Source organism: Aquila chrysaetos, chromosome 5 (genome assembly GCF_900496995.4).
Source record: "Aquila chrysaetos chrysaetos chromosome 5, bAquChr1.4, whole genome shotgun sequence".
NCBI classification, from domain to species: domain Eukaryota; kingdom Metazoa; phylum Chordata; class Aves; order Accipitriformes; family Accipitridae; genus Aquila; species Aquila chrysaetos.
Window position 1 is genome coordinate 16264082 of NC_044008.1, and position 14175 is coordinate 16278256.

At 42.8% G+C, this 14175-nt stretch overlaps 1 protein-coding gene across 1 annotated transcript in view; it reads right to left on the reverse strand.

Moving 5' to 3' along the window:
• The window catches only part of LAMB4 (laminin subunit beta 4), a 44124-nt gene extending 30268 nt beyond the window's left edge, over positions 1–13856 (reverse strand). Inside the window, 10 exon segments of the mRNA XM_030016438.2 lie at positions 1027–1078; positions 1080–1216; positions 1902–2022; positions 2830–3044; positions 3590–3653; positions 4848–5036; positions 5702–5775; positions 8123–8258; positions 12431–12588; positions 13823–13856. Of these exon segments, the coding sequence (XP_029872298.1) occupies positions 1027–1078; positions 1080–1216; positions 1902–2022; positions 2830–3044; positions 3590–3653; positions 4848–5036; positions 5702–5775; positions 8123–8258; positions 12431–12588; positions 13823–13856 (1180 nt within the window).
• Positions 13857–14175: the final 319 nt, after the last annotated feature.

The following is a 14175-nucleotide window of genomic DNA, read 5'->3' on the forward strand; positions in this document are numbered from 1 at the left end:
GTACTGAATTTAGCTCATCTTTCAGAAGAAGGGCTTTTATGCCTGAAAGACTATTTTTTCTTGCATATGGCAGGTATCTAGCAAAAGTTATTACTTCTGCCTTCATTTCACACCTCTTCTGTAATCCCTGACTATCACAGAAGCAACAGCACTACTGCTATTCATATTTATTGTCCTGGTTTCAGCTGGGATAGAGTTAATTGTCTTCCTAGTAGCTGTTAAAAGTGCTATGTTTTGGGTTCAGTATGAGAAGAACGTTGATAACACACTGATGTTTCCAGTTGTTGCTAAGTAATGTTTAGACTAAGTCAAGGATTTTTCAGCTTCCAATGCCCAGGCAGCAAGAAAGCTGGAGGGGCACAAGAATTTGGGAGGGGACACAGCCAGGACAGCTGACCCAAATTTGCCAAAGGGGTATTCCATACCATGTGACATAATGTCCAGTATATAAACTGGGGGGAGTGGGGCTGGGGCACCGCCACTTGGGAACTAACTGGGCGTCAGTTGGCGGGTGGTGAGCAATTGCACTGTGCATCACTTGTATATTCTAATCCTATTATTATTATTATTATTATTATTATTATTGTTATTGTTATTAGTTTCTTCCTTTCTGTTCTATTAAACTGTTCTTATCTCAACCCATAAGTTTTACTTTTTTTTCCCCGATTCTCTCCCCCATCCCACTGAGTAGGGGGGAAGTGAACAAGCGGCTGCATGGTGCTTGGCTGCTGGCTGGGGTTAAACCACAACATTTATATTGATGTTGTTCAAGCAAGATGATAGCCCTGCTGGATTTCTAAGCTCAGTTTAGCAATGAGTTGGAATATGCAGCTCTTTTTACAATGATGGTTCAAGGACGCTGTCATGCAGCTACTTTATAATGCAGTTTGGATATTACAGGTTTGGTAACATTTTTACAACTGTATGAATGTTTAAGCATGGGGATGCCATAGGATTCAGAGCAAAGAGAACTAGAACCACCCTGTTTTGAGTCACTCTTACAGAAGCTAAAAAAGGGAAGCTTACGGAGGCATGCCTGAGAATCTGAGATGATTTTGAGTGGATCCCGGTAAAAGAAACGTTTTGCACTGGTCACAGTGTTGCCCCATGGTGTTGTCCCGACAGTCCTCACAAACACCACCGCTGACCCCACCACTGGCCTGGTACACAGCCATGTCAAAGTGGCATCTGCCAGAGTGGCCGTTGCAGTTACACCCTGAAACCAAAACAAACAGTGGGGTATTTCGCACCACAACTCCTATTATTGTGGTCTTGCCACCATTGCTGCCTACCATTAACACCGGGTTACTTGTTACTTGTATGATTTCGGTGTGCCAGCAAGATTATAGATTCCCAGGCCTTGTGCTTTACAGCTGGGGGAAACATTGGAGACTTAAGACAGAACTGGGCCCGACACTTGGAAAAGTGCCCATGCAGATGAGTGTGCCTGGTATGCAGTGGGGAACACTGCTCCACTGAAGAAAGGTCTAGCTGAATGTTTGTTGCAGATCCTAATACATTATTCTTGTATATCCTACATTACTCATTATTGTGGAAATAAATAATTTAGCCTTGCAGAAATAATTAACTTAGCATTGTCAAAATTCTTCTTTCATTCGCAAGAAAGACCCTATGCAAACCAATGAATGATCTTTTTTGCATTAGTTGCTTTTTTCTCTCTTTATTATTTTTTTCTCTTTATGAAAAATAAGAACATAAACCAGCTCTCCTTCTTGTAGGGCAACACAGCACCGATGGATACACAAATCCATCTATTTTTCTAGATGAGGCATGGAAAATCTCCCTCCCAGAAACCCAGCTAGCCCATTATGCATTGGGCTGGGGTTGTGCTACACCCACCCCCCAGCTATTAAAAAGGAAAAATAATACATTTGAATTACGTTTGCAAGCATTATCTTGTGTCCCTTCAGCTGGCCTCCAGGGAGCATCATTGTAGAAATCTTTACATCTTTCACAAGACAAACCTTCAGTGTTATGGTGGCAGATACATCTCCCGTGGACCTGCAATGTGGTGAGAACAGAAAGGAGGTAAGGTGACAGGAGAGGAGAGTAGAGGAGATACCTACTCGAAGTATGCCAGCAAGATCAGGATAATTCAAAGCTCTTTGGCTCCCTCAGCTGACATAATTCTCAGTTATTTGAGTAAAAGGTCTGGAGAATGCCTGCAAACTTTAACCAAATAGTTTTAAAACCACTGAGCAACATTTAGAAAAAAGTACTTCTAGAGATATCAAAGGAGACTTCAACCTTTTAAGTTCTCTCTCTCTCCCCCTACATGTCTCTATACTGAGATACACATTTTCCAGGAGAAAAAACCTCCTGTTCCCAGAGCGAAAGAATTCGCAATCATGTTCCTGAATTTTTTAATAATCCGTTTTTCATGGGTTAGCTTTGCATTATCAGCTATTCTTTGTGCCAATGCCTCCTCTCCTGCTGCAGAGCCCGGAGCCCAGCTGGAGTGTGGAATGCACCCAACAAGTGGCCATTCAAGTCTGCACACACCACAGGCTACTTACTGCATTACATTTGCACCATTACAGCTCTGGTATTTTGCTGCTATTATCAACATGTCTTGTCCCAGTTGCTTTTGAAACACCACAGTAGTGCCAACAAAGAGACAGCTTCTGAGCAATCCAGCCCAGGATTTTAAAGGAAGAAGCTGTATTGAAACATTTTACAACTTGGAGTTGCAAATGGTCAATCCAAAGATCATCAGAGATCTTCCTTGCTCTCCCTCCCTCCATCTCTTCCTTTCCCCAAAATACCAGGTAGGGACTGCCTTTGTTGGAGACAGCATGAATGACGCACCATCCCAGACTGATGGAAAACATCTCCCCGCAGATTCTGCACGGGATCACACTGGCTGGCGTGGCCATTGCAAAAGCAGCTGCCCCGCACAACCATCTCATAGACAGCGTAGTAGTACTTCTCGAGGGGATCACTGTGCCTTCTTCCAAGCAGAGCATCCCCAAGGGTGTGGAGTTTAGTAAAATTGATCCTTAGGTTTGTCAGTGTAATGAGCTCTGGAAGAAAAGAAGAGAAATCAAGAGCCCAAGTTCACTCAAAAATGAACAGTATGAAATCTTCAGCTTGGATCAGCCATCCAAGAATTCCCCCATACTGAAGAAATAGTGAAAATGATCTGATATTGGCTGAGACCAGTAACCCGTACAGTGCCAGGGCATGAGCACACAGCTGTGTAAGCATTAGCACCCTCCTTGGTATGGCTCTGGTTGGGGCCAACCTGTATTTTCCCAGCCACTGCCTTTGTGGGTTCATGTACACCTCTGGGACTGCTCCAAAAATCAGTGTGGACTGGGCCACCTGATCCCAGAAGAAAAGTCAGTTTAGCTGCATGGATGAGCTCTGCAGAGCTGTGCCACTTGCCCTCAGGGCTGGAGAACAAGATTGGCCCATTTTATTTATTAATACAGATATCTCCCTAAGATCTTTAGGTACCTAATTTTCAACATCATTGACTTACACCAGCTGAGCTGTTGACCCTTTCAGTGTACAAAACAAGCAACACCAGCAACGTATCTCTGGAGAAAACCTGTACTGTCCATACCTTGGATATATGGCACATATGGATTTTCTATTTCAAAGCTGGGATCCAAAGCTTTTAAAACAACCTGCAAAACAAATTAATACAGCTCTCTAGATCACTGAAGCTATTCTTTTTGGATATAAAGACTGTCACCTGAGACCCATTAGTTACTAATGCCACTTTACTGATCCCATAAAAGAAAAGAACAAGGCTGTGGCCCTGATTCAACAAGTGCTCTCACCCTTTCAACCTGGCCTTGGCTGAGTGTCCTGGTTTCAGCTGGGATAGAGTTAACTGTCTTCCTAGTAGCTGGTACAGTGCTATGTTTTGAGTTCAGTATGTGAAGAATGTTGATAACACTGATGTTTTCAGTTGTTACTAAGTAGTGTTTAGTCTAAAGTCAAGGATTTTTCAGCTTCTCATGCCCAGCCAGCGAGAAAGCTGGAGGGGCACAAGAAGTTGGCACAGGACACAGCCAGGGCAGCTGACCCAAAGTGACCAATGGGGTATTCCATACCATGGGACGTCCCATCTAGTATAGGAACTGGGAAGTGGGGGTGGGGAATCGCCTCTTGGGGACTAGCTGGGTGTCGGTCAGCGGGTGGTGAGGAATTGCACTGCGCATCATTTGTACATTCCAATCCTTTCATTAATGCTGTTGTCATTTTATTAGTGTTATCATTATCATTATTAGTTTCTTCTTTTCTGTTCTATTAAACGGTTCTTATCTCAACCCACAGGTTTTACTTCTTTTCGCAATTTTCTCCCCCATCCCACTGGGTGGGGTGGGGAGTGAGTGAGTGGCTGCGTGGTGCTTAGTTGCTGGCTGGGGTTAAACCACGACACTGAGCAAGGCAAAAAGACCTTTTGGTGGATTGATGTGTCAGGAGGAAGGAAAACCAGTGCCCTAGAGTGATGTAGAGATGGGATGAGCACCTACCAAAGGGATCAAAGGACAGGCCCCTGCCTTTAGCGGTAGAGGCTGATGGAGAGTCAAGTTCTCTTAAGATCTCTTATGAGGGGGACTTCCATGTGAATTTGGAAACCAGGAAAGAGCACTAGAAGGTTTTGTACAAGTTGTTTTATGAATTCATTTGGGTGTGAAACTGAGGGTGAAATACAATGTTTGTCTTTCCCTCTTACTTCAGTAAAGTCAATAGCGCTTCATGTCTCAGAATCTGTGCAAGTGGATCTGATGGATACAGACGAGAGACCTTCAGCTCCAGAAAAATAGCCACATATGATCTAAACTCATACAAACTCAAACACTTGGTAATACCTCGCCTTCAGTGGAGGGCTCGATGTCTGAATATCTTGGATCACAAATGATGTCTCCCACACTTTTTGCTGGACCAGAAGAGATGTTGGGAAAAGAAGCTGCACAGTCCTGTGCAAAATACCTAAATGCTTTCCAGGTCTGACCAAAGTCAGTGGAGCGCTCCACCAGCATTGCTGCAGGCCGAAATGTCTGCAAGAAACATAATTTCAAGAATTCCTTAACCAGGCATTGATAAGACATCTCAGGGATTGTTTTATTGACACTCCTGTTTGGGGGATGCCAACAGCTGCCAATTAAAATTCTGTATCTGGGAGCCTGGAGGCTCACTACAGGGCTACTGTGCTGGTTTTGTGATTCCCTGAAAAAGCCAGATTCTTTGTTTCAACCACTCTTTAGCAAAAGGGAAGGGTAACCTTCCATATAGATGCAAGATTACTTTCCAAGTAAGGAAGTTTACCATAACAATGTAGGAATTTTGTAAAAAAAAAAAATTTAACTATCTGGATCATAATGGATATGCATGAGAAGGCTGAACTAAATTTGAAAGAGCAACTGCAGTTCAGAGATGTCCTAAATTTTTAGGGATTAATTTTGCAATTTAATTTTTTTTCAGCTTTAATTCTCAGATTTATAGAAAATAGGACCAGAAGGCATATGAATAGGAAGCTATTCAGTCTATCCTCCTCCCCTAAGGCAGGATCAACTAAAACTTAACCATACTTGACAGGTGTTTATCTAACCTGTTCTTACAAACCTCTAAAGATGGAGCTTTCACTGCCTCTCTAAGCAGATTTATTCCTGTGGTTAAGTAATTAGTGTATAACATTACATAAAAGCTCTGGTAAAAGATGTACCTTAAAAGTCAGGATAAGATGGCTGAACTGGAATAAAGTTTCTAGGTCCAATCTAATGCTGACGTGGTCAATGCCTGAAAAGAGAATGAAAATGAAGAGCACAATGCGCACATTGGAGGGGTTGCTGAGACAGCTTTCCCGTGGGGAATTTCAAGAGGCTTTTCCAGCACAGCAGCTGTGCTCTTTAGGGCATCCCCTGTGCACAAACTTGGTGTACAGCTGGATCATTCTCTTGGGGGCAATGAGATGCACTGCCTTTCCAGCACTGGCACTGGCAATGTTGCATGTCACTGAGACTGCAGGAGATGGTTTAAAGGTCCTGTTCAGATCATTCAGACTGTAGGTGATGGTAAGGTTCTAGATTTATATCTTCCTGTATCCAGATAGATTTTTTTTTAAATACATCCAAATTTTTTGCTTATTTCTAAGAAAAAAACAAAACTCAATAAAAATATGGGGTTTTCTTCATGCTAAACAGATCTGTTAAACCCTTCTATATTCCCAGACCTGAAATTTGTCATGAGCAGAGCTATTGCACCAGGCATCTTCCAAAATTGCAACAAGTATGGAAAAACCCCCCACAATTCACACATTCTCTGTAGAGAGTTGCAGGAGCTCAGCTGATATCCCCATTGTTCACATCTGCATGCAGCATCCCAGAGCTCCTGCTGACCAGGCTGTGCATGAGATCTCATCCCAGAAGAAAGATGGGGAGAGCAAGAAAAGATACTCTAACAGCTGGCCCACTGCTTTATTGGCAGTGGCGTCCAAAACTGGTGACAGTTCCTTGCTAAACTCCATGAGAAAACAAGGCTTATGAATTTTTAGTTGGATACCCAAAATAGGGGTAACATATTATCTTAATTTTTCTGTGCCTTAATTTCCAACCAGTCGAATATTTTTTACATATTCACCATATGTCAAATAAGATAGAGTAAATGTTATTCTTCCTAGCATGCCTTCACAGAGAAGCTGTAAGGATAATATCTTCATCAATGACATAGACTCTGGGATGAGTACACCGTCAGCAAATTTGCAGATGACACCAAGCTGAGTGGTGTGGTTGACATGCCTGACGGACGGGATGCCATCCAGAGGGACCTGGACAAACTCGAGAAATGGGCCCATGTGAACCTCATGAGGTTCAGCAAGGCCAAGTGCAAGATCCTGCACCTGGGTCGGAGCAACCCCTGGTATCAATACAGGCTGGGGGATGAAGGGATTGAGAGCAGCCCTGCAGAGGAGGACTAGGGGGTACTGGTGGATGAAAAGCTAGACATGAGCTGACAATGTGCGCTCGCAGCCCAGGAAGCCAACTGTATTCTGGGCTGCATCAAAAGAAGTGTGGGCAGCAGGTCAAGGGAGGTGATTCTGCCGCTCTGCTCTGCTCTGGTGAGACCCCACCTGCAGTACTGCGTCCAGCTCTGGGGTCCTCAGCACAGGAAAGACATGGACCTGTTGGAGCGAGTCCAGAGGAGGGCCACAAAAATGATCAGAGGGATGGAACACCTCTGTTATGAAGAAAGGCTGAAAGAGTTGGGGTTGTTCAGCCTGGAGAAGCAAAGGCTCTGGCGGGACCTTACTGCAGCCTTTCAATACTTAGAGGGGGCTTGTAAGAAAGAAGGGGACAAAGTTTTAGCAGGGCCTGTAGTGACAGGACAAGGGGTAATAGTTTTAAACTAAAAGAGGGTAGATTCAGACTAGATATAGGGAAGAAATTTTTTATGATGGTGGTGGTGAAACGCTGGAACAGGTTGCCCAGAGAGGTGGTAGATGCCCCATCCCTGGAAACATTCAAGGTCAGGTTGGACGGGGCTCTGAGCAACCTGATCTAGTTGAAGTTGTCCCTGCTCGGGGGGGTTGGACTAGATGATGTTTAACGGTCCCTTCCAACCCAAACTATTCTATGATTCTATGACACCAGTGAAGAACGACTACAGAGAAGCTTGTGACAAAATCAACATGTGGCAATAAGGGTACAGATAGCCAGGCTTTATTTAATTATTTTCTAAATTATTAGTGCTTTACACTGCAAGCACTATTTTTTAAAATGGATACTTGTGTTTTACCCACTCTGTCTTTATGCATCTGTAGGCAAATGTACCTTTTGCCACAAATCACATTTCCCTGAAAAGCAGACACCCTGTGAAAAATACATGGCCACCATGTATAACACAGCACTGCCACAGGTCCACTGGCCAGCTCTTAGAGATACTGTGCTTAAAATTTGTCTGTAGAAAAATAGAAATTCTGAAGTCCTTATTGCTACACACAAATAGATTTAAATCACTTAGTATTACTGAATCAAAGAATAGATGCGGTTTTGTTTCATCTCTTCATGAAGGCAACATGGTGAATGCCAAATACATAAATAAATCTCACAGTAACATTTTGCAGTAATATTTTCTCAAAGAAACTTACCATTTTCTGACTGCCACCACTTCTTTTTCCTATCGGGCTCAAAAGTTGTGATAACATTTTCAATCATGTGACTGTTGTGCTGTGTGTAGGGATTATATGGGTATCTGGAATCACAGAGAAAACACTTCTGTTCAGCCTAGAAAACAAAATGAGCAGAATAAAAGATGAATTTGGTCTCTTCTCTAAAGATCCAGTGGATGTACATGTATTTATGCCATTGCAAGACTGGAATCTGTCATGTTGCTTTGGGTGCCTGTGCTTGTAATCACCCAGGCTTTCATATATAAAGGACAAGCCCAAGAAAATCATCATATGCACAAAGCATGCATATAGTAAATGTTGGCCTTGGTTTGCCCCAGGTACTCTATAAAAAATACACTTTTTCAGTTGTGGAGAAGAGATCTCAGTAAGAGCAAAGAAATATGTTAAGGTGTTGATTCTGGGTTTAGCTGCCAGAGGGTTTGTTTTGCAAGAGTTTCTTGGGAGAAATTTATTTTTTAAAAGTTGAGCTCTTATTCATGTCTCAAAGGCTGTAGAAACTTTCAGCAAGAGACAGCAGTGAGGAGGCACTGGGGATACAAGAGAGGACTGGATCTTTGAAGATCTGAAGAAGCCTTGAAGAGGAACACTCACTAAATCATTTATACATCTTTTTCATTTCTCTTTTGCACATTTTCTAGCAGGTTGGAGACCCAGCCAGGAGCGGGAGACAGTTGCTGTTGTACAAATGGAAGGCAAGGCTGGATCCAGGCACAATGTAAGTAGGTGGTCGGGGTTGACACCTCCACCCCAACTACTGTCAGTGTCTTTTGTAGGCATAGGGAAACTGGAAAAGTTTAAAAACAGTGCAAAGGAGGAAAATCAGGATGTCAATAGGATGAAAGGGTCTTGTTTGAAAATGTGATAAACAGAAGACAAGGTGGCAATGATTAGCCATATCTCAATGCTGAATGAGAGGCCTTTGTCTGCAAAACGGCTGTGAAAGTGAGGAGGGGGATTGACTGGGAGACGTAAGGACAGGTGACAAGGTTAACATGCTGGGCTGGGAGACGACCCGTGCTGAGTCATGCAGACAAGTCCAAGCAACATGCGATCGCAGCCAGCAGGGCCACAAGGAAGCATACAGCAGTGGCTGTGCCAGGGGTTGCCCTGGGTGGGGAGGGGTGGCTGCGCTACGCAGACAGACTCTACGAGATTTGGGCAGAGCCTGAGTGCAAGGACTCAGAGATAAACCAAAGTGGAAGGTGATGCCCAAGCTGTGTGCCTGGCTGGCAGGAATGCTGGCAGGGAGAAGACAGGATGACACAGCACCCAAGAGGGAGCTGAAAGAGGAGGCACAGATTCAGTGCCCATGGCTGGGAGGCTGGCAGGGATGCTGCTGAAAACAGAAAGTGTAAGTCAGTGGCAGGAGCTGGGCTGGAAACGACCCAGAAGGGGATGGGTGGAGAGGCACCCCGCTCAGCACACTCAGGATCTATGGAGAAGTATTAGGAATGGGTTGCGCATCTGTGTATTATGAAATCACCTGGGAGTTATTCACATTTAAATACATAAAGAGATACAGATTTACAGGTATGGTACAATTCATGTCTTTTAAATGTTACGATAAATATATATTATTGTCCTGGTTTTGGCTGGGATAGAGTTAATTTTCTTTCTAGTAGCTGGTATAGTGCTGTTTTTTGGATTCAGTATGAGAAGAATGTTGATAACACACTGATGTTTTCAGTTGTTGCTAAGTAGTGTTTATACTAAGTCAATGATTTTTCAGCTTCTCATGCCCAGGCAGCAAGAAGGCTGGAGGGGCACAAGAATTTGGGAGGGGACACAGCCAGGACAGCTGACCCAAACTGGCCAAAGGAATATTCCATACCATATGACATCATGTCCAGTATGTAAACTGGGGGGAGTTGGCCTGGGGGGATCACTGCTTGGGAACTAACTGGGCACCGGTCAGCAAGTGGTGAGCAATTGCACTGTGCATCACTTGTTTTGTATATTCCAAACCTTTTATTATTATTGTCATTTTATTATTGTTATTATTATCATTATTAGTTTCTTCCTTTCTGTTCTATTAAACTGTTCTTATCTCAACCCATGAGTTTCACTTTTTTTTCCCGATTCTCTCCCCCATCTCACTGGGTGGGGGGGAAGTGAGTGAGCGGCTGCGTGGTACAGCTGGGGTTAAACCACGACATTTATATTCAGTCATTCTATACCACACTTCGTATACACTTGACAAGTGTACGAAAGTACAATTTAGAAGATGAGACAGAAATACAAAAAATACTCTGTCACCTCATTTCACAAAGCTTTGGTAAAGAGAGCTCAGGTTATCACGGCATTTGGAAGGACTGCGCACACCCACTCTCTGGTTTATATAGATGCATACAATATGATAATCAGTCAACTTATGTTTAAGTTTGCTCCATAAAAATCTTTTTGTGCCCCAAAGGACAAGCATGTGCATGTCCACATAAGACAAGTCTGGCAGATCCCATTTGCCTCTGAAGTGTGCAGCTTTATACTCTCCTCAATACTGAGTCCTCTTTCTTTTCCTTTCAAAACATGTGGAAGTAGTAAATCCAATCACAGGGCTAAAAACCATTTAACGTACATCTAGAAATAATAAGACACATTAAAGACTGAAAATGATTTGCAGTGCTGCTTTTCAAACACAAAGCAATTGAACTCTTAATTTTTTCCAAACTGAATTTTCTCTAAAACATCCCAGCCAAGTCTTGGCTCTTGGCAGCTTGCCGTGTTGACTAACACACACTTTCACAAGTAATGTTTGCTCTCGTCATGATGCCTGACACAGGTCATCAGGAGGGGAACTGAGGGAGGAAGAACTTTGCTTTGCAAGATGCAAGATCCAAAGCTTCCTGGCCTGCCTCCAGCAAAGCATTCAAAATGTGCTAGTGACAAAGAGAACTGAGTTGAGTGGGACTTTGATATACTATAGGTGACACACATATTTAAGGTGAGCTGATAGAGCAGAACACATTGACAGAGCATAAGCCTCTATCTCTTGAGCTCTGCAAAGCAGCAGAATTTGTAGTTCTCACCCTCTTCAGGACACAGTCACCAGGGGTCAAGACAACGTTGAAGCAGCATTAAATCACAAGGATTATTGAGGAACAGCTGTTCCTTTTCATGAGTCTGTATTTACATAATTGAAAGGGTAAGTACAGGCAAGTGAAAATATTAATTTTTTATTGCTCTTTGATCTCCTCTTAAAAAGCAAAAATAAAAGGCAATCATCTAGCTAAGGGCCAGAAAGATGATGTCTCTGACAAGGCTCTTTGTGCCCATCTACCAAGCAGTGCCAAGACTCAGGCTATTTCAGAAGAGGAAAGAAGTATTTACATTTTGCAGAAAACCGTGGTTGCAATATGTAACTTGGAGAAGTGCTTGGTGCCATCTCAGTATGGCAGAGCTTTACTCTGCAAATGTGTCACAACATTTTGCCAGAAGGTCATAAACTGTAATTATTTTCAAGTGCTTATAAATTACGCTGTATTTTATTAACTTCCTCTTCAGTGTAAGCTGGTATTTAGTGACAATACTTCTATTTGCGACAATTTATGGCCTCAGCAGGGCCAGGTCCTCCAGGACGTGCAACAGGGAATTCCTGTTTCTGCCTGGTGTGGCTCCCGCATGCTCACTGGTCCCCCATAGCCCCCATCACTGTGGCCAGGGAACAAGAGCGAACCCTCTGATCACCCACGGTTTGGATCTGCCTACCCACCCACATGGCCAAAGATTGGACTACACCATTAAGTTTTCTCTCTGCCAGAGATGGCTTTCTGCTTTTGTCAACATTGGTCTTATTTCAGATCAGAAGACATGAGAGGACGTGGTGTGAATCTCTTAACAGGCTGCCTCAGGTCTCAACACTGTATGGAATGTCCTCCAACGAAGGTCCATCAAGGCAGTGCCTACAGCCTGCAGGACCGCACTCCTCCTGCACTCACCCACATGCAAACTGTGGTCTTCACCTCTGAGGCATGAGTGGGGAAAGGACTCACAGAGCAAAGCTCCTTCAGAAATCCCTGTGCTTATTTGCATCTCATGGATGTTTCTCCTTGTTTAGAAGTTATGCATCACTGTGGAGGCTGTTTGCTGCCAAACCCTCTATATGTGCTGCAATAAGGCATAGCTTTCCACCAGACTTATGTCACATTGTCTGATGATATTTCAGACAACTCCAATGGAAACTTCCTAGTCTGGGAAAATTCCTTTTACAGATGAGAATATTGTTAGTAAGCACAGTTCAGTTTATTAAAAAAGAAAGAGCAAACCAACCTCTAGGTAGCCTATAATGCAGTACTTCTGAGGGCCGTTCATTCCACACGTTGATGAGGCTGTTAATTGCTTGCTGCGGCCCAAGAGGAGGTCCCCAACGGCCGGGTGGCAGGACCCAGCATTGCAGTCATCCTGTGCATGCTGGAGTCTTATCAGCACTGAGCACAAAAGAAGATCAGAGAGAGATGAAATTGTTTTGTATACCCAGCAGTATCCTCCAGAAAAAATCAGTTAAATCCCAACATCAGCAGAAAAGTAAATTATCCTTTGCCTGTACTCCTTTTGTCCTTAATAATATCATTTGGTAGAATCTTGAAGAGCTTTGGTAATGAACACACCTGCTGCAAAATCATTACAAAAAGTATAGCTAGCATATTGCAAATCTATGTTAAAATTTAAATTCTCAGCACATTATTGCCCAGTAAACATGGCAATCTGCTATAAGCAATAATTTATTACACTTCCTATCCTGGCATACCCATAGCCAGCACTCCTGCTGCAGAATCATGGGTATTTCAATTGACTCTGTGAGCAGAGCAAGATTTGCATTAATTCTGCTGATTGCTATTGATTTCCAAGTGATAATGGTGGAACTGAGACGAGGATTGACATCAGGGATCCCTCAGATTTTCTGATGATTTGCAATGAACCCCTTGGTCTGGTCCCAGAACCCTTCATTCAGACCCGATGGAATGGTCATTAATAATTAAAGAGAATAATTCTGAATTTGCTAAATAATTGCACGATCTTTTTGTTTATTTTGCCTGAAACAACTTTAAATATTTTCCCCATTATGTTAAGACTTCCCTTAGAGGGCTTGTCCTTTTAAACAAGTTCTGTCCTGAAACCCTGAACAGGAATGGGTACCTTGGAGGCTTTATCTGTTCAGCTTTACTTGGCTCAACTTGTTATAAAAAGTGCAGTTAAAAAAAAAAACCAATCAATACATGAAGATCCCACAGAACACTAGAAACAGTAATGCAATTACAACAGTAAAAATACAGTATTTTACAGCCAGATTTCAGTCTATGGCTCAGGCTATACTTCAGATTGTGAGTGACGCTTCACTCTTTAGGTATAAAGCAACACATTAAGTTTGGTTAGCCTGCTCTTCTTTATTTATGCAGATACACACTCATTATTCCTTAGCAGATATTGATTGCCCCTTTCAGGACCTGATTCAGACTCAATTACAACATGTATCTTCTTTGTACTTAAAGGTTTCGTATCACTCATAACTCCTAGGCACGAGAGTGGGGAATAAGGACTCACTGTCACATGTGTCTTAATAGCATACTTGAAAGAAGCACTCTAACAAAATCTTGGAGAAATATGTAAATCACATGATAATATTTCAAAATTGGCCTGAGTAACTATAACATCTGTACTTACTGAGGTGTAACAGGATGGCCAGCTCCAGCCTCATGTCTCCCCGTGAAATTCAAACTGGTACAGCTGCAAGAGAAGAACTGGTGGGTCACTCAGCACTTTGTCTCACCAAGGCACCCCTTGTGTGTAGGCTTGCCCAGAACTAGCCTTTAATAAAGTGACAGAGTCATAATAAAAATATAAAGATTAAAAGGAAACCCTGGCTTTGATTTTGTTCTAGTGAAAATTTCTCATAAGGGAAATTTTGGCACTGGAACAGGGATGAAAGCACAGGGACACCTCACAAGGGCTTTTGGAGAAGACTGCAAAAACATATTCACACTTAGTATAAAATAAAAACAGAATGCTATCATCAA